This window comes from Cydia pomonella, chromosome 1 (genome assembly GCF_033807575.1).
Source record: "Cydia pomonella isolate Wapato2018A chromosome 1, ilCydPomo1, whole genome shotgun sequence".
NCBI lineage: Eukaryota > Metazoa > Arthropoda > Insecta > Lepidoptera > Tortricidae > Cydia > Cydia pomonella.
This window is the reverse complement of record NC_084703.1, coordinates 1871814-1896254: the sequence shown is the minus strand read 5'-3', so window position 1 is coordinate 1896254 and position 24441 is coordinate 1871814. Positions and strand designations below refer to the sequence as shown.

The following is a 24441-nucleotide window of genomic DNA, read 5'->3' as shown; positions in this document are numbered from 1 at the left end:
GCGCCTGGTCGCGCGCTCTTATGGCGTTACTAACTACACCTTGGTCGGTGTACCCGTATTATCCGTGTACCGTGTAACGGTTGTCCAACGACTCGCCGATGCAGACATTATTCTAAACTGCTATAAGGCCGACAAGGGTGTTCACATACATATATCAGTATGACAAGAGTACTCACATAATCTCGTTGTTGCGTATAATCTTGACGGCGACGTCCGCGCCGCCCCGCGCCTGGTCGCGCGCTCTTATGGCGTTACTAACTACACCTTGGTCGGTGTACCCGTATTATCCGTGTACCGTGTAACGGTTGTCCAACGACTCGCCGATGCAGACATTATTCTAAACTGCTATAAGGCCGACAAGGGTGTTCACATACATATATCAGTATGACAAGAGTACTCACATAATCTCGTTGTTGCGTATAATCTTGACGGCGACGTCCGCGCCGCCCCGCGCCTGGTCGCGCGCTCTTATGGCGTTACTAACTACACCTTGGTCGGTGTACCCGTATTATCCGTGTACCGTGTAACGGTTGTCCAACGACTCGCCGATGCAGACATTATTCTAAACTGCTATAAGGCCGACAAGGGTGTTCACATACATATATCAGTATGACAAGAGTACTCACATAATCTCGTTGTTGCGTATAATCTTGACGGCGACGTCCGCGCCGCCCCGCGCCTGGTCGCGCGCTCTTACACGTTACTACCACACCACGTTACTAACTACACCTTGGCCGGTGTACCCGTATTACCCGTGTACCGTGTAACGGTTGTCCAACGACTCGCCGATGCAGACATTATTCTAAACTGCTATAAGGCCGACAAGGGTGTTCACATACATATATCAGTATGACAAGAGTACTCACATAATCTCGTTGTTGCGTATAATCTTGACGGCGACGTCCGCGCCGCCCCGCGCCTGGTCGCGCGCTCTTATGGCGTTACTAACTACACCTTGGTCGGTGTACCCGTATTATCCGTGTACCGTGTAACGGTTGTCCAACGACTCGCCGATGCAGACATTATTCTAAACTGCTATAAGGCCGACAAGGGTGTTCACATACATATATCAGTATGACAAGAGTACTCACATAATCTCGTTGTTGCGTATAATCTTGACGGCGACGTCCGCGCCGCCCCGCGCCTGGTCGCGCGCTCTTATGGCGTTACTAACTACACCTTGGTCGGTGTACCCGTATTATCCGTGTACCGTGTAACGGTTGTCCAACGACTCACCGATGCAGACATTATTCTAAACTGCTATAAGGCCGACAAGGGTGTTCACATACATATATCAGTATGACAAGAGTACTCACATAATCTCGTTGTTGCGTATAATCTTGACGGCGACGTCCGCGCCGCCCCGCGCCTGGTCGCGCGCTCTTATGGCGTTACTAACTACACCTTGGTCGGTGTACCCGTATTATCCGTGTACCGTGTAACGGTTGTCCAACGACTCGCCGATGCAGACATTATTCTAAACTGCTATAAGGCCGACAAGGGTGTTCACATACATATATCAGTATGACAAGAGTACTCACATAATCTCGTTGTTGCGTATAATCTTGACGGCGACGTCCGCGCCGCCCCGCGCCTGGTCGCGCGCTCTTACACGTTACTACCACACCACGTTACTAACTACACCTTGGCCGGTGTACCCGTATTACCCGTGTACCGTGTAACGGTTGTCCAACGACTCGCCGATGCAGACATTATTCTAAACTGCTATAAGGCCGACAACAGTATGACAAAGGTTTTTACATACATATATCAGTATGACAAGGGTACTCACATAATCTCGTTGTTGCGTATAATCTTGACGGCGACATCCGAGCCGCCCCGCGCCTGGTCACGCGCTCTTATGACGTTACTAAATACACCTTGGCCGGTGTACCCGTATACCGTGTAACGGTTGTCCAGTGACTCGCCGATGCGGACTCTGGTGACAAACATAGAAATATACATAAAGTAGAATGCAAGGTCCTTAATGACCCATTCGTACTATGTTCGTTTTCAAAATCAAATCATATGAAGGCTTTTCTTTCGTTAATACAATAGGGAGCGTGCATGAACTGTAGGAGGCAGCACAGGAGCCGTCAGATTTTTGGCGCGAGGCGTAAATGTGATGTTTATTGTTCCGATGTAGCCCACAAGATGGCAGAACCTACTATGCACAAGAAAACACGTGACGTGTAAATGTACATGTTTATGGTTCCGATTCAGGCCACAAGATGGCAGACTCTCCAACGCGCACAGTCCTTATACTACGTGTGAAAAGTTCCCTTAAAATACCATAGGATAAATACTGTGGGCCTAGTGAGTAAGGGTACAAGTCTCGGGCAGCGCAGGTGTAAAAGGGTGTTCCACGTAACACTTATGCCCTTTTACACCTAAGCTACGCGAGTAACCTCTTCACTAAGGCCTCAGTTTCTACTTGCACAGTCACGTCTGAAAATATCGATACGAAATAGTGTCAAAAAGATGTATACATTACCTTAATATATGGGCAATTAAGTCGTGTATACATATTTTTGGCATTTTTTCGTATTGTACCGTAATATATATAATTAAAGATTTACATCACTACATCTAATAAAACAAAGTCCCCGCCGCGTACGAGTATGTCTGTGTGTGTGTAAGCATGTTCGCGATAAACTCAAAAACTTCTTCCTCGCGTTGTCCCGGCATTTTGCCACGGCTCATAGGAGCCTGGGGTCCGCTTGACAACTAATCCCAAGATTTGGCGTAGGCACTAGTTTTTACGAAAGCGACTGCTATCTGACCTTCCAACCCAGAGGTTAAACTAGGCCTTGTTGGGATTAGTCCGGTTTCCTCACGATGTTTTCCTTCACCGAAAAGCGACTGGTAAATATCAAATGATATTTCGTACATAAGTTCCGAAAAACTCATCTCAAAAACTTCTGAACTGATTTTCACGCGGTTTTCACCAAACAATAGAGTAATTGTTCAAAGTGTATAACTGTTTTGGCTTATGATCTAACTATGTCTTTTACCTTATTGTATTAGTATTATGATTCGCAAATTAAAAAAAAAAAATTGTGACATTGTGGAAAACGGCAAATGAAGATTGTCAAACTGATTTATCCAAAAAGTTTCAAAGAACATTGCAATAAAAATGAGAAAACTCAAACGATCTCATATTCTTCAATGTTTTTTTTATAGTATTGGATCTACAGATTACTTTAATAATAATTAAAACATAATTAAAATTTTTGAAAGAACCCACGACGGTTAAAACGTAGTTGAAAAAGGATGCACAAATAAATGTTTACTGCAGCGCCCTCTGGTGAGTTGTCACCGTAACACCCATCTAAGAACATGCACCAATCAAACCCGAACCCATCACTGAAAACCGCATCAAAATCGGGCTAGTAGTTTTTAAGATAAATGGCAACATTGGTTTGCACAAACATCCTCTCTCATATACCGTCTCCGTTCCGTCGTGGGTAAAAAATAAACTGCTTCGTAATTAGCAAAAAATAAAATAAAATATACGAGAATATTGCCATTTTTTTACATATATTCGAAGTCCATGTCATTGAAAACAAAATTAAATATACATGTTGATATTTCTAGTGCCAATTGTTTGTTTTCGGCAACGCCCATCGTTGTCTCAATGTCTTCAGGGTCATAAAGGACACCGAATGACTAAAGCCCCGTTTAGGGCATCCGCTCGCTGGCGCGGTTTCACGGAGCGGGTGATCGAAAAATAACGTTGCTAACTGGCGCGGACGCCTGCGGCGGATTTTACCTACAATGGCACCCGCGTGCGTGCGCCAACGCCAACTATACTGAGTTTTCTTAAAGACTAGAATTTTTCTAGAAAAAGTAGTAGTTATAAACTTTTGAACTTTCTTCTGAAATAGTAAAATAAAATATAAAAGACACTAAATCAGTGCATAGTTAGTCAGATTTAAATTTAGGAAAAATGTTACCACTACATTTCAGCATAGAAAAAAAAATAAAATAAAAAAACGAAGTACAGCGGGTGCTCTTAGACGGATCAAGAACTTGCATGCAATTTTTTTTATGATACAGGCGGCAAACGAGGAGACGGATCACCTGATGGTAAGCGATTACCGCCGTCCATGGACACCTGCAACACCAGAGGGGTTGTAAGTGCGTTGCTGGCCATAAAGATGGGAGTACGCTCCTTTATTGAAGGTTTGAAGGTCGTAACATTCCGGTATTTGGTCGATCGACTGAATTGATTGTACTCTGTGGTTAGCAACGTACCGAATATTGCATGCAAGTTCTTGAATCGTCTAAATGGGGATTTAGTCTTTGGCCATGTTGAAACAATGCTTGCTATTTTTTTTTTAATAGCGACAGAAAAGGTCGTTGGCATTTTTCTCCTAATTAACCTTAAAGACCGCGGGCCAGGAGCATACAGTGTGTCCCTAGCTATTGGACAAAGCCGAAATGTACATATGCATTAGGGTATTTAGAACCAGTGTACAAAGTATCATAACAACCGGTGTAGCGGTTTCGAAGAAATTAACAAATTACCATTTTTTACTTTGGAGCAGCCTGTATGTGTTAGTAGCTCCTAAGGTAATATCCTCAAAGAATAGTATGGAACCTTCTTCGACCTTTTTGATTATCTTTTTTATTTAAGACACTAATAAGCTTCTGACTTGAAAAATGTCATCATTATCAAATATTTCGAACAAATGGTCAAAAACACTGCCAAAGTTTATTATTGTCGATTATGGCAAATAACTTTCTTTCGAAAAAAATTTTTTTTATCTTTTGTTCTAATTAAAAAATATTAACGTCAGAGCATTCCTGAGAAGTAACCCTACGTGGGATTTCAGGGTTTGTCCAATGGTTAAGGTCACCCTGTATATCATCGTAATCGCCTCCCGGCTGATACTCGTACTTTGTCAAATGATAGATTAGATGCTGTTTTATATTTTTTTTAAACCGTCAGCCGGTTGTATCGTGGTGGAAAGACCGTCAGCTGTAAAATGAATATATAAAAAAATACGCGCCTTACCACTTTATGTCCGCAAAGTGTGCGTAATGTGTAAATTGCGTAATCAGTTTATTTGAAACGCCTGATTTTGATATCACTATCATAAAGAGGTAAAGCGCTTATTTTTTATATACTCACGCGACCAGCTGACGTTCTTACCACCATGATACAAGCAACTGATGATTTTTTTAACTAACAATAGCATCTCACAAAGTATGAAACGGGAAGGGATGACAATTTTTTTTTCGTTTCGGTAACTGCCATTCCTCAACCCACCGATGGAGCGGCAGCTGACGATGACATCCACGAGGGTTCAAAATATATAGCCGTTAACCACTGAAACGAATAAAGTTTACCTGTAGTAGCCTTCTGCATCATCCCAATTGTCTGTCAGAGACGGATTCTCTAGGGTATTCTTGCCTCGAGGTCTGCCTACAGTAGGGCTCTGTGAACAATAATATATGTTGATATTAACATTTTCGAAAATTTCCCTGGCGTTGTCCCGGCATATTGCCACGGCTCGTGGGAGCCTGGGGTCCGCTTGACAACTAATACCAAGATTTGGCGTAGGCACTAGATTTACGAAAGCGACTGCCATCTGACCTTTCAACCCAAAGGGTAAACTAGGCCTTGTTGGGATTAATCCGGTTTCCTCACGATGTTATCCTTCACCGATAAGTTTTGAAGCAAGGGTCCAAAAAATATTATTATAGTAAATACTTTCAATGAAAACTATAGCGAACATAATCGGTCCAGCCGTTTTTTAATTATTGCTAACAATCTTCTCTTAGTAAATACGTACAAAGCGTTGCGAAAGTACTCCCTCTTCATAAATATGTATACATTTCTTCGCCTTATTCCAATGGATTAAGGTGAAGAAATGTATACATATTAATGAACTCGGCTGTAATGTACATGATACTTTCTAATAGCCTCCGTTTGGCCTGTTTTGACAGAATGGTAACTACGGAACCCTACACTGAGCATGGCCCGACCTGCTCTTGGCTAATTTTTTTTTTTTACTCATCAAGCTATATTAATGAATATCTAAATTGTCCTCAAACGACCTTTGCGATATCTATGCAATTAAATACATTCATTAAAGTGTCAACATTCGCATGCAACTCTCGTCAAAATGTTGTTATTATTGTCGTTGTGCGCATTTATTTTATATTTAATATTGTCTTGGATATATTTCTGGCGTGACGCGAGAAAGTACAATGTTCCCGGTCCTACGCCTTACCCTATCATTGGGAATGGAAATCTGTTGTTGTGCGATTCTAATAGTGAGTAATAATCATATCGTTTATATACAAGGTGCCCGTGAGCATTGCGAGAGATTTTAACGGTGCATTCCTGATGGCAACAGAAGCAAAAAATGTTATATGACTTTTTGTAAAATTCGACAAAAAAAAATTTTTTTTTTTTCATTTTTTGAACACGAAAGTACATAAAGTACATAAAACGTATTTTTTATTGATAATCACATAACCTAAAATTAACTAAAAAGTTTATTTTTATTTGAGGGTAGCCTCTCGAATACATTTTTTTAATTTTTCGATGTCAATCAATAGGTATGTCCAGACTAGACCCCAAAGTGGCAATACCGCAGTCAAAAATGTGTTTTGTACCGACTTATGGCGAAATAATGATTCCGAAAAACATTTAATTATCTCTGAAACTAGGCCTAATTCAGAAAATTTTATATGACATTTTGTTTCTAAATATTACCAGGAATGCACCGTTAAACTCTCGCAATGCTCACGGGCACCTTGTATTTCGATGTATAAAACAAAAAAAAACATCAGTACCCCTAGTGTAACTTTGATCGACATCATAACGTGACGAACGCGTTTGCGTTAAGTCTCATTTTGTATAGGATTTTGAGTTTCCAAAACGTCCCGCTTGGCGCGCTCTTTCGAAATCCAATACAAAATGAGACTAAACGCAAACGCGTACGTCACGTTTGGAAATCGAATTTATTTACACTAGGGGTACTGTTATTTAATAGTACATTACGATACAAGTGCGAAAAGTAGAAACTCGTGTCGATTTATAAGCCATATTTATCGCCACTCGTTGCGGATTACCTTTTTCCACGTGTATATTGTACAACACTTTCTGAAAATATCGACACTAAAAAGGTGCCAAAAATATGTATACACTACCTTAATATATGGGTAATAAAGTCGTGTATACATATTTTGGAACTTTTTTCGTATCGAAATTTTCAGACGTTTCTTTAAATATTTTTCTTTACTTAAAAATAGCCAAGAACCCAAATATTACAAAAGTATTACAAAAGTAGCCGAAAAAACCTCGCGTGATTTATGCACAACCCCCTAGGGGTTTCATATTACTGTCATGTGATAAGGTACAGTCGCCATCAGAGGTATCGGAGCGGCCGTAGCACTCGCAAATATCTGAGCACGCCTCTATTGTCAAGGCGTTGGAGTGCCTGTTCAGATATTTGTGAACACCTCGGCCGCTCCGATATATCTGATGGCCACTGTAGGAAATCAAATTAAGCGATAAAAGTTTGTACTTAGAACATTTGCATTCGATTCGCACGTCGCTCTCATGTTTGAGCGAGATAACGCTCTGCACGTATTGTGGCTACATCTCGCTCGCACGTCGGAACGATGTGCGAATCGGATGCAGTGTCACACGCCATAAAGAACTATTTGTTTGCAGAAATGTTGGAAGTTTTAAACGATCTGGCTATACAATATAAAGATGCATATCGTATATATATCATGTCCGATAGATACTACGTGTTATCGCATCCCAAGTACATTGAGGTAAGTTACATAACGTATACATAATTTTCACTTAACTAGATTATTATACATATCTTCTTCTTCTTCCTCGCGTTGTCCCGGCATTTTGTCACGGCTCATGGGAGCCTGGGGTCCGCTTGACAACTAATCCCAAGATTTGGCGTAGGCACTAGTTTTTACGAAAGCGATTGCCATCTGACCTTCCAACTCAGAGGGTAAACTAGGCCTTGTTGGGATTAGTCCGGTTTCCTCACGATGTTTTCCTTCACCGAAAAGCGACTGGTAAATATCAAATGATATTTCGTACATAAGTTCTGAAAAACTCATTGGTACGAGCCGGGGTTTGAACCCGCGACCTCCGTATTGCAAGTCGCACGCTCTTACCGCTAGGCCACCAGCGCTTCATATATTATAAGTATTATAACTAAATATGTATTCATTAAAATCATAATTTAATGTAAATTATTTTGCTATCGGGCATTAAGTCCGCCATTGGTACATTGATGTATATATTTTTGAAATAAAGTTTAAATATATAAATAATTTAAAATCATATCAAGACAGAGGCATCCACGACGCAGGCTTCGTCAATATAAATACAAGCAAAAAAAATCCACAATACGATTTGTCATCGTATTATGCACCTATCATACAAAATATATATGCACAACACGTTTCGTCAACGGCCTACATATAGTACCTATATAATTGTCCAACTTGCTATGCGAAAAAACAATACTTATATATAAAATGTCTATGTCTAAAATCAATACTTGTATCAAAATGTCTATGTCTAATAACAATACTTATATCAAAATGTCTATGTCTAAAAACAATACTTATATCAAAATGTCTATGTCTAAAAACAATACTTATATCAAAATGTCTATGTCTAAAAACAATACTTATATCAAAATGTCTATGTCTAAAATCATTACTTATATCAAAATGTCTATGTCTAAAATCAATACTTATATTAAAATGTCTATGTCTAAAATGAATACTTATATCAAAATGTCTATGTCTACAAACAATACTTATATCAAAATGACTACGTCTAAAAACAATACTTACATCAAAATGTCTATGTCTAAAATCAATACTTATAACAAAATGTCTATGTCTAAAATCAATACTTATATCAAAATGTCTATGCCTAAAAATAATACTTATATCAAAATGTCTATGTCTAAAACAATACTTATATCAAAATGTCTATGTCTAAAAACAATACTTATATCAAAGTGTCTATATCTAAAATGGTGCAGTTTCGCCAGTAACTTCTACTCTGGTGCCTGCTGATGTGTCGTCGAAAGTTTCCAAAGAAGCGAAATTTCCACATTTGAAAATTATCGGAAACTCATTTTTTTATGGGGATCGTAATATCCGTTTGCATCATTCGAGTTTTCTTAATTTTCTATGAAATATTCCTGAAAATACGAGGACTTTTTGACTTTTTTCAATCTTTCTTTTGTATCATCATTCGCTTGCCCTTATCCCATTCATTTGGCAGCAACATGTCTTTTCCTTCCATATCTTTCTGTCACGCGTTATCTCATCGTTCACTCGCGTTCGTTTCATGTCATCTCTCACACAATCCATTAACCGTTTCCTAGGTTTTCCTCTCCCGTTCCATCCCTCCACATTCATTCGTAATACCTTTCTCGTCACATGACTTTCATCCCTCCGCATCACATGCCCATTTGTATACGAATTTTTAACTTTTTTTTATTTCAGGAACTAATATCAAGCACGGAGAATATTACCAAAGGAATATCTTATAACTACTTTCGGCCGTGGTTAGGAGACGGACTTTTAACATCCACAGGTAACATAATAACCAGATGCCTAAATTTATTCGTGGCAAAAATGTACAGATAAAAAGAGGTACAAAAAACAAACTTACACATAACATAATTCTAAACTATAGTTATCAACATTATACAATCCGCCACATGCTTCGTCAAAACACAAATGTAATCCGCACAAGCATCGTCACAAACTTATTGTACCTTAACACTAAAACAACTTATAAATTCCGCTTCGTCAAACACACCTATAATCTAACGCTCATCCCCACTCTGCAACAAGCCCGGCCCAAAAGTTCCCATTATGCCGGCAGCATTCCCCCGCTGTATGGCGATGGAAACCTGTTGGACCAGCCAAGACCCAGAGCGGGGATCATTACCCTTCTCAATACCCAACCAGATTAATGTAGTTTAGCGAAAAGGAATCATCCTCAAACATTTTGGCATTAAAATTAATGACTTATGATTTTCACAAATAGTTAAAATTTTATCCGTAATCTTCATCAAGGCTCCGTTTCAATCTAATTAGCACCTCTCATGGACCAAAAAAGTAGCATTTTTATTTTATTTCATTGTTTTCTCAAACAAATGAAACTCATCCCAATTTCTTACGTGACAAGGTTCAAATTGAAAATAGTAACATTATGGATAGTGGTATTACAAGTATTGATATAGTTTTGTGGATTGGATTTTTTACCTTACATTGCCCCAATTATTAAATGGTTTAAAATAATAATAAATATTTTAGGACATTATTACACAAATTGACTCAAGTCCCACAGTAAGCTCACTAAGGCTTGTGTTGTACTTAGACAACGATATATATAATATATACATATTTATAAATACTTAAATACATTGAAAACATGACTCGGAAACAAATATCCGTGCTCAGCGCACGAATAAATGCCCTTACCAGGATTTGAACCCAGGACCATCAGCTTCATAGGCAGGCTCACTACCCACTAGGCCAGACAAGTCGTCCAAGGTTTTGTACCGTCTAAAGGACTAAATGGCACGGTTCAGTTCATTGAAATAAGAAAAATAATTAAGATAAGTAATTTAATTAAGATAAGTAGGTACTAACATGGTTATGTAATTTTGGCAATTTGTTATATTTAATTTTAATGTAATCAGAATATTATTAAATTCTATTAATTAACTTATTTATTAATTAAATTTTTTGTAATGTAAAATTTTATGTTATGTTTGTTGTATGATCCCAGATGGTAGAAATAAATGATAATTAAATTTAATTTTAATTTAATTTAATTGGACTATGTTTCTGTCAGTAACTGGCCTGAAATAGCACAACAAAGGGATTTGTGGAAGTGTGGAGATTTAGCCCAGCAGAAGGACACTAACGGGCTAACGAAAAATAAATATTTCTGTGTATACTCTGTATCTTTAGGTATTTAAAAAAAGTTAAACAAAATCTACCCTCAAATGGCTTCCTAAGCCAGTTGAGTGTAGATGAAAACATTACATGATCAAATAATGTAGGTTTAAAGTCAGGTCGTTCAGTGATAGATCACGGCGGTTTTGTATTTGGTTGGTTAACCAATAAATATTAAAACTACCCGAAAATGTACAAATTGTTTGTTTACTTTTATTTATAAGAGAGGTATGGGCAATGTGAATGTCATCTCGCCTTGTGTGGTAGGGCACAGCACAGCAGATGTCATTCCAGATCTAGAGCAGAGCCCAACTGGGGAAGTACCTCCACCTTACAGAAAACCGCAGCCAAATAACACTTGACCCTACTCATAGTGTTGTGTTCCTGCCGGTGAGTAAGGTTGCCAGAGCTCAACGAGGGGTGTGGGGTTAGGGTCGGCAACGCGCATGTAACTCCTCTGGAGTTGCAGGTGTACATAGGCTACGGAGACTGTTTACCATCAGGCAGGCCGTATGCTTGTTTGCCACCGACGTAGTATAAAAATAAAAAAATTAAATACCTAAAGATACAGAGTATAATTAATATCGACCGACCTGCATTTGGATCCTCCCGGTAGATGGATGTATTTTTTTGTGTCGCGACGTTTCCAATCAGGGCGAAACAACTTGGATTTTCTGACTATCCTACTACATTACGTTAATTTTACTCAATATACTTTAAATTAAAAACTTTTTTAACTGGAACGTTTTCAAAAGGTACCACATTGTAGGTTGTCGAAAAGGTTGATTTCAAATTGAAGCTATATCTAAATAGCGCCTTATTAACAACCGACAATAAGTACCCTTTTGATCGAGAATGGCACACCTGTTTATTACTGCTGTTATAATTTTAAAATAGTAAATTTTGAATTCCAAGAAATGTGTTAACACCAGACCAGAGTGGGAAGGAAATTGAATTATTTCGCGTAGAATAGGCACGCTTATACGCGAGGCCGAAGGCCGAGCTGCGGGATTTTAGTGCTTAAACACAGAATAATGGTATAAGTGTCTAAATACAAAGGCCGAAGACCGATCCCCGCGTAGGAGGCGCATACTTCCTGCAACTTGGACAAGTACCTAAAATAACTATTGAAGTAATTTGTCAATGCTAAAGTGAATTTTATAGGTGAAAAATGGCGAAGTCACCGCAAGTTCTTAACGCCGGCGTTCCACTACAACATCCTGCACGCGTATCTGCCCGTATTCCTGAGAAACGGGACAGTGTTGTGCGACAAACTTAAACGCCGCGCCGACGGGACGCCGATCGAACTCTTCCCAGTCATGGCCATAGCTGCTTTGGATAATATTACAGGTGGGATAATACTTTTGTTCTCACATCCGTCTTCCACTACAGCATCCTGCACGCCTATCTACCAGTATTTATGAGGAACGGGATAGTTTTATGCGACAAACTTGAACGCCGCGCCGACGGAACGCCGATCGAACTCTTCACAGTCATGGCCATAGCTGCTTTGGATAATAATTATTACAGGTGGGATGATACTTTTGTTCTAACATTCGCCTTCCACTACAGCATCCTGCACGCGTATCTGCCCGTATTGTACGCCGTATTGTAACTTAAACGCCGCGCCGACGGGACGCCGATCGAACTCTTCCTTTACAGGTACTTTGACTTCTCTAATTACTAATCACGTCTGAAAATATCGATACTAACAAAGTACCAAAAATATGTATACACTACCTTAATATATAGGCAATAAGGTCATGCATATTTTTGGTACTTTTTCGTATCGATATTAATAGACGTGACTGTATGAAATCGGCAGGGACTTAAACCGTGGCACTTGCCATAATAAGCCACCTACCGATCATATTAGTAGAATGTGGACAAATACACAGACAAAACCGCTGTTTTTCCCAATTGATTATGCCTTTAAGTCAATCGATAAAACTAAAAGTACGTTAAGTGTTACTGTAAGATTTCAGTTTGTCCGGATGTTCTCGTAATTTCTGAAGCGATTCCCGTGAAATTTTGTTTTTTTTTTTTTTTTTTTAATTTATTTATAAAAGAGAAATTACATCGGCTATGATCACTTATCTGCCAAACTGCATAGCAGTTTGTTGGCAGAAAACTTATTCTACCCTCCAACATTGTTAAGTAAGTTATTGCTTACTTGATTTATAGCTATATTTATAGTGCGAGTGCGATTTCTTACAAACAATTGTAATAGCGTTAGATAGGCAGACTAGATAAACATTAAGCTAACATAAACATTAGTAGCAATAACAGACTAACTAACTAGGTTTGTTCAAGTAGGTTCAGATATATATTTTTTTTAGTTTATCAAAATGGCGAAGCCGTGGGGTATCGCGAGGCCTACAGCTCTACAGAGTATAAATGAATCCTTTTATTTTCAGTCTCGATATTTTCCGATTTCCCGAGAATTGCCGGGACTAATCTTAACCCATTTCCGGGAAGTATGAAACCTTTCCCGATATTGCTTTTGCATGACCTAAACTCTGTATCTTTAGGTATTTAAATAAAAGTAAACAAAATCTACCCTCAAATGGCTCCTTAAGCTAGTTGAGGGTAGATGAAAACATGATCAAATAATGTAGGTTAAAGTCAGGTCGTTCAGTCACAAATCCAGGCGGTTTTGTATTTGGTTGGTTAACCAATAAATGTTATAACTACCCGAAAATTAACAAATTGATTGTTTACTTTTATTTAAATACCTGATACAGGGTATAAATGTGGTACAGTCAAGGTATTAAATATGGATACGGTCAAAGTGACAAAAATATGTACACACTACCTTAATATAAAGGCAATAAGGTCGTGTATACATATTTTTGGCACTTTGTCCGTATCTATATTTAATACTTTGACTGTACAACAACAAACTGGTACTCCTTTTGTCCCCTGGCTGAAGAGACTGAATAACAACAAAAAAGTTGTTTGTTTCATTCAGTACTTAGGGGTTTATTTATTTTTTATAATATATAACCTTTCAATTGTGTATTACAGAGACAATTATGGGCGTGACATTGCATGCGCAACAAAAAGGCTCAAAATTTGTGAAGACAATTGACATGTAAGTTATTTTTTTAAATATTATTGTTATAAATAGCCTTCTCATATTTATTTATTTATTTAATCTTTATTGCACAATACATGAAGGTACAAATGGCGGACTTAATGCTTTAAGGCATTCTCTACTAGTCAACCAATGGGTTAAACCAGAAAGATTAGGATATTGATAAACTTACACATACATACTTTCGACGACCGGTCTGGCCTAGTGGGCAGTGACCCTGCCTATGAAGCCGATGGTCCCGGGTTCAAATCCTGGTAAGGGCATTTATTCGTGTGATGAGCATGGATACTTGTTCCTGAGTCATGGGTGTTTTCTATGTATTTAAGTATTTGTAAGTATTTATATATTATATATATCGTCGTCTAAGTAACCTCAATATAAGCCTTATTGAGCTTACTGTGGGACTTAGTCAATTTTTGTAATAATGTCCTATGATATTTAAAAAACAAAAACATACTTAATACAAATTAACATACATATATTGACACATACATAATTATATGTATACCTCCGTCTGTAAGTCAGATAAAATGTAGCCTTTGTCACCTTCGTCATAAAGACGAATCGATTGATACCACATACCTTGGAGGATATAACAGCCGGAGCCGCCTTTAAGAGCTTACCCCTCTGTCGAAAACGTCGGCTAATGGTCATATGTATTGTACGGACTGACGTTTATCTGACGTGGCCCTCCCCCGCAAAAATCGGTAGACTGATTTGTGCAGAAACTCAGACAAGGCGTCTCCAGTTGTTAAATCTTCCAAGCCACATATTAAAATCAGATCAGTAATCACACAACTTGAAAATTACCACAATATATTGCTAAAATCCTGTAACCCTTGGACAGCATTTTAACAGATCTCCAGAAATCTTTTTCCCAAATTGGAGTAGAGAAATTTACTGTCTCGGGCGAGACTTGAATTCGTGAGTCAGGATTCCGGATCACTAGCCCATCGCTCTGTCAACAGCTACAGAAATTCAGATATCACTCGACGATTTGACGACGAGCCTTGAGCACCGCCGTCGAGTCGCTAGCCTATCGGTGTTCTATCGGATACATTTCGGGGAGTGTGCACAGGAACTGCACGATCTGATCCCACCTTCCCCTTTCCATCATCGGACGTCCAGGCGTGGGGAGCGAATGCACCCGTTCGTGGTACACATTCCATTTGTTCGCACTAAACGGTTTGCCTCCTCTTTTTTGTTACGGACGGCTAAAGAATGGAATGCGCTCCCGCCCTCTGTATTCCCTGATAAATATGACCTCGGTCTCTTTAAAGCAAGAGTGAATAGGCTACTACTGAATCGGTGAGCTCCATCTTAGGCCCTGTCTTCACTTTCCATCAGGTGTGACTAGAGCCAGTCGCCGATCAGTTTTTAATAAAAAAAAAAAAAAAAGATTTCCACAATACACGGCTTTAACATTTTAACCGCCAATGACGTCATATGACGCGCGCAGCTACAGCCCAATATCAACCTTCATGCGTACTAACAAGGTTCACGATTACGCGCCGCGTACGGTAGGCGTGGCGTTCAAAAGGTTAAGATTTTTTAGGTTTAATATATGGTTTTTTGCTTTATTCTTATTTTCAGATCACTCGACGATTTCCACAATACACGGCTTAAGATTTTTTGAGGCTTAATATATGGTTTTTTGCTTTATTCTTATTTTCAGAGCAAGCACAATTCTAGCTAAAAGAATGCGTGACGTGTTTCTGGGCAACGATCTTATATTTGATCACTTTATCACTAACCCATCGCTCTGACAACTGAGTTACTGAAATTCAGATATCACTCGACGATTTCCACAATACACGACTTTAAGATTTTTTAGGCTTAATATATGGTTTTTTGCTTTATTCTTATTTTCAGAGCAAGCACAATTCTAGCTAAAAGAATGCGTGACGTGTTTCTGGGCAACGATCTTATATTTTATCACTTTATCACTAGCCCATCGCTCTGTCAACTGAGCTACAGAAATTCAGATATCACTCGACGATTTCCACAATACACGACTTTAAGATTTTTTAGGCTTAATATATGGTTTTTGCTTTATTCTTATTTTCAGAGCAAGCACAATTCTAGCTAAAAGAATGCGTGACGTGTTTCTGGGCAACGATCTTATATTTTATCACTTTATCACTAGCCCATCGCTCTGTCAACTGAGCTACAGAAATTCAGATATCACTCGACGATTTCCACAATACACGACTTTAAGATTTTTTAGGCTTAGTATATGGTTTTGTGCTTTATTCTTATTTTCAGAGCAAGCACAATTCTAGCTAAAAGAATGCGTGACGTGTTTCTGGGCAACGATCTTATATTTTATCACTTTATCACTAGCCCATCGCTCTGTCAACTGAGCTACAGAAATTCAGATATCACTCGACGATTTCCACAATACACGACTTTAAGATTTTTTAGGCTTAATATATGGTTTTTGCTTTATTCTTATTTTCAGAGCAAGCACAATTCTAGCTAAAAGAATGCGTGACGTGTTTCTGGGCAACGATCTTATATTTTATCACTATCACTAGCCCATCGCTCTGTCAACTGAGCTACAGAAATTCAGATATCACTCGACGATTTCCACAATACACGACTTTAAGATTTTTTAGGCTTAGTATATGGTTTTGTGCTTTATTCTTATTTTCAGAGCAAGCACAATTCTAGCTAAAAGAATGCGTGACGTGTTTCTGGGCAACGATCTTATATTTTATCACTTTATCACTAGCCCATCGCTCTGTCAACTGAGCTACAGAAATTCAGATATCACTCGACGATTTACACAATACATGACTTTAAGATTTTTTGGGCTTAATATATGGTTTTTTGCTTTATTCTTATTTTCAGAGCAAGCACAATTCTATCTAAAAGAATGCGTGACGTGTTTCTGGGCAACGATATTATATTTTCACTGACACCATACAAAAGGAGACTTGAAGAAGCGATAGAGTACATACACGGACACACTCGAGAAGTTATAGAAGCGAGAAGAAAGGAATTGAACAATATAAAGGCAAAAAAATTGGTTGATAGTTCAGAACTGGGTATGTATGTATACAGATGTATTGCGTAATTATTCTCCATCGTATTTTCACGGAAACGTACGAACGTGTATTGCTATTTCAGTATCGGTACAAAAACTGAGTTTGACTGAAGTAGCATTTGCTAAATGCTAAAGTGAATTTTATAGGTGAAAAATGGCGAAGTCACCGCATGTTCTTAACGCCGGCGTTCCACTACAGCATCCTGCACGCGTATCTGCCCGTATTGACTTTAGTTGAATGTGTATTTGTATTTGCGCACAGATTAGCTCAACTACATGATGACTGATGATGAACCATGTAAGACAACTCGCGTTCACCATATGTAAGGTGGAGTTTAACCTTTTGACCGCCAAAGACGTCATATGACGCGCGCGGCTACAGCCCAATATCAACCTTCATGCGTACCGACAAGGTTCACGATGACGCGGCGCGTACGATACGCGTGGCGTTAAAAGGGTTAATAGAAAACACATGTAAACAACCCAATTTACCTTAATCTCTTCGTAAATTCGCATTTTTGTGGAAAACCATGATTTTATCAACAGTTAATGTATTTAAATCTTTTATTTATATTAAATACTAAGTTAAAATATATGTTATTTTTTAAATATTTCAATGAAAACTACCATCGTAAAATATTCGCTATAATTTTAATGTTTTTTTTTTCTTTCGGGGCGATTGTTTCCGACAATATCAACTTTATAAAAAAAATATTTTGGACACCCTTATTTATTTTGAAATACCTATCCAACGATGTCCCACACTATTGGGATAAAGCAAAAAAAAAACTTAAAAAAAAATTACATGGTAGGTACCCCAAAAACAATTTTTATAAGACTTTTTCGGATAAATAAATAAATATTATAGGACATTATTACACAAATTGACTAAGTCCCACAGTAAGCTCAATAAGGCTTGTGTTGAGGGTACCTAGACAACGATATACATAATATATAAATATTTATAAACACTTAAATACATAGAAAACACCCATGACTCAGGAACAAATATCCATGCTCATCACAAGAATAAATGCCCTTACCAGGATTTGAACCCGGGACCATCAGCTTCGTAGGCAGGGTCACTACCCACTAGGCCAAACCGGTCGTCAAATCGTGTATTGTCATCAGAACTACATACAGCTGCCAATTTTCATGACGCTACGATCCTTGGAAGATGGTTAAATTAGTTACCTTAGATTCCATTACATAGTTACATACAGATCGACCTAATAAAAGTGTGTTAAAAAAGTTAGGGGTAGGCATCACAACTTCAATTTCACTACACACATGTTAATTATTGTCAATAGACCGACACACAACAAATAGATTTATATATCCATGCCAAATTTCAGCTTTCTAGCACTAACGATCACGGAGCAAAGCCTCGGACAGACAGACAGACGGACATGGCGAAACTATAAGGGTCCCTAGTTAATCCTTCTTTCCATCCTGTAACCCCCTGCTAGGGTATAGGGCTCGAACTATTTTCTTCCACTGGACCGGTCCTGGGTAACCTCCTCCCCAATACACCCAAATCTTGCTCCACGGAACGGCGCCAAGTAAATTTAGGGCGACCCGTTTTTCGGGCATCCTAGTTGATTACGGAACCCTAAACCCCTGAACCTACGGCACCTAGCTGTTATAATTTTATAGAAGTTTTAGAGGCATATGTTCAACATTGGACGCATATATTCTGAGAAGAAGAGAAGATTTATAAAAGACCATGCGTTAAAATGAACCCAAAACCAACAAACATGAGAGTTGGGCTATTAAATATTATTTCGCCTTATATGACGACTGACTGACTGTTTAGGTAGCGATAATTTAAATAATTTATTTGTTATTGTAGTTTTTAATTGAATAATAATTATAGCCTTATGATATTTACTTGAAACTTCTGTACATAACATTTTGTACTTTAGCGTGTAGCTCCGCTCTCTCGGAAAGGTTTCCACGGAAGACCAGCATCGAGATCCTTAGGTGGTATCTTGACATTAAGAATTCTATTCTATTCTATTCTATAAATATGTATTTAAATCTACTTCATTTCATTCTATGGGCACCAAGCGGAATTCCATTGAAGAACTGTAGGGCTAAGATGGTTGGCTCTCTATCATTAGTCACCATGCCTGTCACGTTCTAACAAGTATGCAAGTGCGAGAGTGACGCATAATATGACAAGTGATAAAAATGCGACCATGATACCGCCGCTGAGATATTTATATTTTAGCCGAAATGTCATCACCCTTATTACCCAGGCAATATAGAGACCGCTTTTTAGCTAAGCAGGGCACCACGGCTGAGGAATAGACCTCACGCATAACCCAGAGATGGCATTATTATCAGCATTACATTACTCATCTTTAGAACTATACCATGCTCTGAGCTGCCAGTACGTACAGCAAGAAGGTTATTAGCGAATTAATGTCGCTGATCGGTAGTTTTTGACATTATATGCATTTCATCTACACTTATCTGTGTACATTAGTGTGATAGAGATGACTATTATTTCGTTTACCAGTTTTGATTACAGGCTCTGTAAACGTATCGTCTTATTTAAGTGTCGGCGTTGTGTATGTGTGCTAATTGTCCCGAGAATTTGGACGGTAATGTTCTCAAATGCGGATTCCATGTTTTATATCCGTTTACTACCTAACTCCCAGCTGTTGCTTTTAAATGGTTATATCGGTTTTTATAAATAAATAAATAAATATTATAGGACATTATTACACAAATTGACTAAGTCCCACAGTAAGCTCAATAAGGCTTGTGTTGAGGGTACTTAGACAACGTTATATATAATATATAAATATTTATAAATACTTAAATACATAGAAAACACCCATGACTCAGGAACAAATATCCATGCTCATCACACGAATACATGCCCTTACCAGGATTTGAACCCGGGACCATCAGCTTCGTAGGCAGGGTCACTACCCACTAGGCCAAACCGGTCGTCGTATATTGTTTATTGGTTCCAGGAATGAAAAACAGACACGCCTTTCTAGACCTACTGCTATTGGCCGAAGTGGACGGCAAATGCATAAGCGACGAGCGCGTGCGAGACGAAGTGATTACTTTTATGTTCGCAGTATGTATTAACACGAAGACAATGTTATCAAATATAATTTGGAATAGAAGTTTATAGGGAGCGTGCATGAACTGTAGGAGGCAGCACAGGAGCCGTCAGATTTTTGGCGCGAGGCGTAAATGTGATGTTTTTTGTTCCGATGTAGCCCACAAGATGGCAGAACCTACTATGCACAAGAAAACACGTGACGTGTAAATGTACATGTTTATTGTTCCGATTCAGGCCACAAGATGGCAGACCCTCCAACGCGCACGGTCCCTATTGTCAAAAATAACTTTGTATCCACGTTTTACTGCCATCTTTCGACAAGTGATTGAAACTTTTATAACGCCATTTGACTTTGATCCCTATTCTTTTACTGATATGTGTTAAATTTGTGCGGCGCCACTTTTTGATATTTAACAAAGGCCGAAGGCCATACATTAGAAAGGGATAGCATAATTCGTCCCTGAATCGCTGTCAAACTTCGGTTTTGTAGGAAATGTTATTTCTGTGCGGTAGTACTTAGAAGCGTGAATTGTTTTCGCTTTCGATTCACGTCACGAGATATCAGACCCTCCAACACGCACGGTCCTATACTCGTACGAAATCACTCTTTCCTAAGCTGAAACAGAGGCGCTTGGTTCGCACTTCGCGCCCGTCAATATGACCGGTATTCAATCCATGTTAAACTTCATATAGGTTTGTTATCATTATCAATTCGTATTTATTTGGGTTATTCCCACTAGTTACCACCAAGTTGTTACCAGTGGTAACTACTAGGATTTTTGTGGATCTGGTTGTAAAAAAATAATATTTTTTATTATAATAAACAGCTTTATGGTTTTAACATTTCAGGGTCACGACACCACAGCTTCAGCTTTGACATATGTCTTATATTGTATAGCGAAATATCCAGATGTGCAGCGAAAGATTTTAGAAGAACAGAATGAAGTTTTAGGCGATCTTAAAAGAGACCCCACTTACAGGTAAGTTTTGATCAATTAAAAACCGGTTTATTGATGGATCGAGAACTAAAAAATTACGTTCTCGCTCCTAATCGGTCGAAAGAGGGTAACGAATTTTATAGTTAGTAGGGAACGATATAATACAGGTTACTCTCGGCTTTCGGAGACTGCCAGTTAAACTCGTTTTCTTGCATGAAAGAAATAGCAAAACTAACTCATTCTATCTCGCTTCGATATTTAAAATTTAACCGGTTAATTACCGTTCCATAAAAACGGAAGACAAACGAATTTGGAATAAACCGGTATCGCAATAGAAAAATTCTTTAACCGGTAACCGCAAACGGAATTCCCGTGTGAATGAACAAACCGGTGTGAAAAATAAAACGGTTTCCGAGCCCTGGTTTTAGGTAATATTCAAAGTCCGTGTTACGCGACGATGTTTTCATTCGCCGAAAAGCGACTGGTAAATATCAAATGATATTTCGTACATTGGTAATACGAGCCGGGGTCTGAATCCGGGACCCCCGGATTTGCAAGTCACGCACTCTTACCGCTAGATAACTAGCGCAAAGAGAGCATTGTGTAAATACATATATTTAAAAAATATAAAAAATTATCTTAAATTTGTATAGCTTGGCAAGAGCTTTGTCAATGAAAATATTTTCCATCAACAGTGAACTTCAAAGGATGAAATATCTAGAATGCGTGATAAAAGAAAGCCTTCGACTCTACCCAGCCGTGCCCCTATTCCAAAGAATGGTCACTAAGGACATTGGTAAGCATTTAAGGCCCCCGGTGGCGTGTGTGTAGACTAGGGTGTCCTATGGAAGACGAAATTTTGAATTCAGGAAACCAATAGGATTCAAAAGTTACATATTTTTTTGTAGATTACAGAAAACATAATATATTTTTTTTTACATATATTTTGAGGGCTCTGCCAGCTGTTTTTTTGGATTCGATATAATATTATTTTAATAAATTTTTATTTGTTTTAAGTAACTAAAAAGCCATTTAATTTTTTTTAATAAGAATATATAGCTATAAGCAAGTGTTTAAAAAACAATTCTGAAAATAGGTACAAATGTAGCATATTGTTTATTTCGCGCCTTATTATTTTGAGCTGTCAAATTTCGAAGCACTGTTACGTGGTTTATATTGAAATATATAAATAAAAATGAGATGACATGGATGAGCTCCTAACTTCATAAAACTAGGGACACCCTAAAGAGCGTGATAGCGATATCCCGCTCGCACACCGGAGCAGCGTACGAATCCGCATCTAATGTGACTAGTATTTTTCTAATCATACTTGTTTTTTCAGAGATGTCAGGTATACGTTTCCCAAAGAACACAACGGTGATAATCAACGTGTACAGTATGCACAGAAACCCGGACGTGTTCGAAGATCCTTTGGAATTCCGTCCGGAACGTTTCGAGAATTCGAGTATGAGGAACGCTTTTAGTTGGATTGCTTTTAGCGCCGGTCCGAGGAATTGTATTGGTGAGAATTGAAATATTATATAAAATACATTAAATGGGAGAATCAACTTTTTAGCGTCACTCGTTGCCATGGTTACGATTAGTTGTCCATTGAAATACTGATTTTATGGTACTTAAATGTATTAAACTTGCGTTTTTGTGGTCGCTATAACCAATGTCCATAATGGGCCCCCTACTAAGCATGTTAATAGAACGGCATACAACGTCTCTTCAAACAAACTGTGCCACTGTTGTCCCTTGGACAACGGGACAGAATAACAAACCAAAAAAAGTTGATTCACCCAATTACTAATTTTTATATTACAGACCAGGCTCGGAACCGGTTTTTACAATAGAGCTAAATACCGGTTTTGTTAATAGCGGTAAATACCGGTTATGTTCGGTTTTACTTCGAACTTACATAAGAGCGCAAAAGTTTTAAGAACTTTGTTGTAACCTAAATAAACCGGTTTATTCGACGAACGACGAGACCGCCGGCCGGTCTGGTGGTGTAAACAAAGACACGGACATAGAAAGGAACCGGTTTGTATTGTTCTAAACCGGTTAATTTGTTTAATAAAACCGGTTTAATAATAACGGTGTTACGAACGAAACCTAAATAAAAAGGTTTTGCGCCAAGTAACGGTTTGGAAATATAACCGGTTTCTAAGCCTTGATTACAGAATATTTTTGTTTTGTCGTGTCCTACATTATGGGTGCAAAAAATACAACACTACCTGCATTTTTCTATAAATACTACAATCCAATAGTACATTACTATAGAGGACGGGAAACGAAGGGTTGCAGGCCAAGTAGATATAGTCATGTCAACATTTCATCACAAGTTTGAAAAAAACGTTTTTCTACATTGCAGATTAGACCTTCTACCCGCTGCTATAAATATTACGTAATACATAAGGATTTAAATACATAAGACTTTAAATTTTAAACCCACTTTCTCTGTGTACAGTAAGCTGAAGAGTAAACTTGACCCCCTCCCCTCTTCCCCCCTCCATATAAACTTATTTTCAGGGGGTCAGTAATCTCTGCAGCTCTCTGTATTATACTTGGATCACTTGAGTCCTTATGTTAAATATGTACTGCATGCTTAAAATAAGGTCTGTACTCAAAGTTATTTATTTTCAGGTCAAAAATTCGTCATGTTGGAATTGAAAATGACCTTGGCGGCCATCTTGAGGAACTTTGAGCTGTCACCGTGCGGGAGCCCCGAGCCGTGCGGGGACCTCGTACTGAGGTCCAAGAGCGGGGTGTACGTCAAAATGTTACCGAGATTGTAAAAAAACTAATAATTGTCAATTCTTTTAAAGTAAAAGTTCTAAAAAGCTCGTTTTTTAAATTTCTTTATACTACGTCGGTGTCAAACAAGCATACGGCCCGCCTGATGGTGAGCAGTCTCCGTAGTCTATGTACGCCTGCAACTCCAAAGGAGTTACATGCGCGTTGCCGACCCTAACCCCCTCCCACCCTCGTTGAGCTCTGGATTATATAATTATATAACTCACTACGTTTGCAAATCGTCTAAAATAGTACATTACGATACAAGTGCGAAAAATAGGAAATTCGAAACGAGTGGCGATAAATTAAAACACGACCGAAGGGAGTGTTTTAAATCGACACGAGTTGCGAATTACCTATTCGCACATGTATCGTACAACGTTTTACAGTACATATGGCCCTTTAAATGTTCGACACAGTAACGTAATATGCTACTTCTCGCACTAGTGCTATAAAGTAGCCCCATATGTACTGTAAACGTTATTAACAAATC

The 24441-nt window shown here is 38.5% G+C and overlaps 2 protein-coding genes across 4 annotated transcripts in view; one reads left to right on the top strand and one right to left on the bottom strand.

Moving 5' to 3' along the window:
• Positions 1–24441, bottom strand: part of LOC133526088 (uncharacterized) — a 43963-nt gene that overhangs the window by 9331 nt on the left and 10191 nt on the right. For all 3 annotated transcript variants that reach the window (XM_061862552.1, XM_061862542.1, XM_061862560.1), the window contains exons 6-7: positions 5356–5444; positions 1793–1939 (exon numbers count right to left, since the gene is read on the bottom strand). In XM_061862552.1, coding sequence (XP_061718536.1) covers positions 1793–1939; positions 5356–5444 — 236 coding nt within the window. The remainder of the gene's footprint in view (positions 1–1792; positions 1940–5355; positions 5445–24441) is intronic.
• LOC133526146 (cytochrome P450 4d2-like) lies at positions 5916–24122 on the top strand. The gene is made up of 11 exons (XM_061862632.1): positions 5916–6285; positions 7694–7800; positions 9517–9607; positions 12148–12333; positions 14011–14077; positions 16934–17130; positions 20117–20226; positions 21064–21194; positions 21848–21948; positions 22495–22674; positions 23799–24122. The coding sequence occupies exons 1-11, from the start codon at positions 6135–6137 to the stop codon at positions 23948–23950; spliced, it is 1473 nt and encodes a 490-aa protein (XP_061718616.1). The 5' UTR covers positions 5916–6134; the 3' UTR covers positions 23951–24122.

Excerpts from the sequence above, each read along its gene's own strand:
- LOC133526146 (XM_061862632.1), top strand. The coding sequence starts at position 6,135 with ATGTTGTTATTATTGTCGTTGTGCGCATTTATTTTATATTTAATATTG. Across the intron at positions 20,227-21,063 it reads TGATTACTTTTATGTTCGCA|GGTCACGACACCACAGCTTC; the intron begins GTATGTATTAAC and ends TTAACATTTCAG. Across the intron at positions 21,949-22,494 it reads AATGGTCACTAAGGACATTG|AGATGTCAGGTATACGTTTC; the intron begins GTAAGCATTTAA and ends TTGTTTTTTCAG.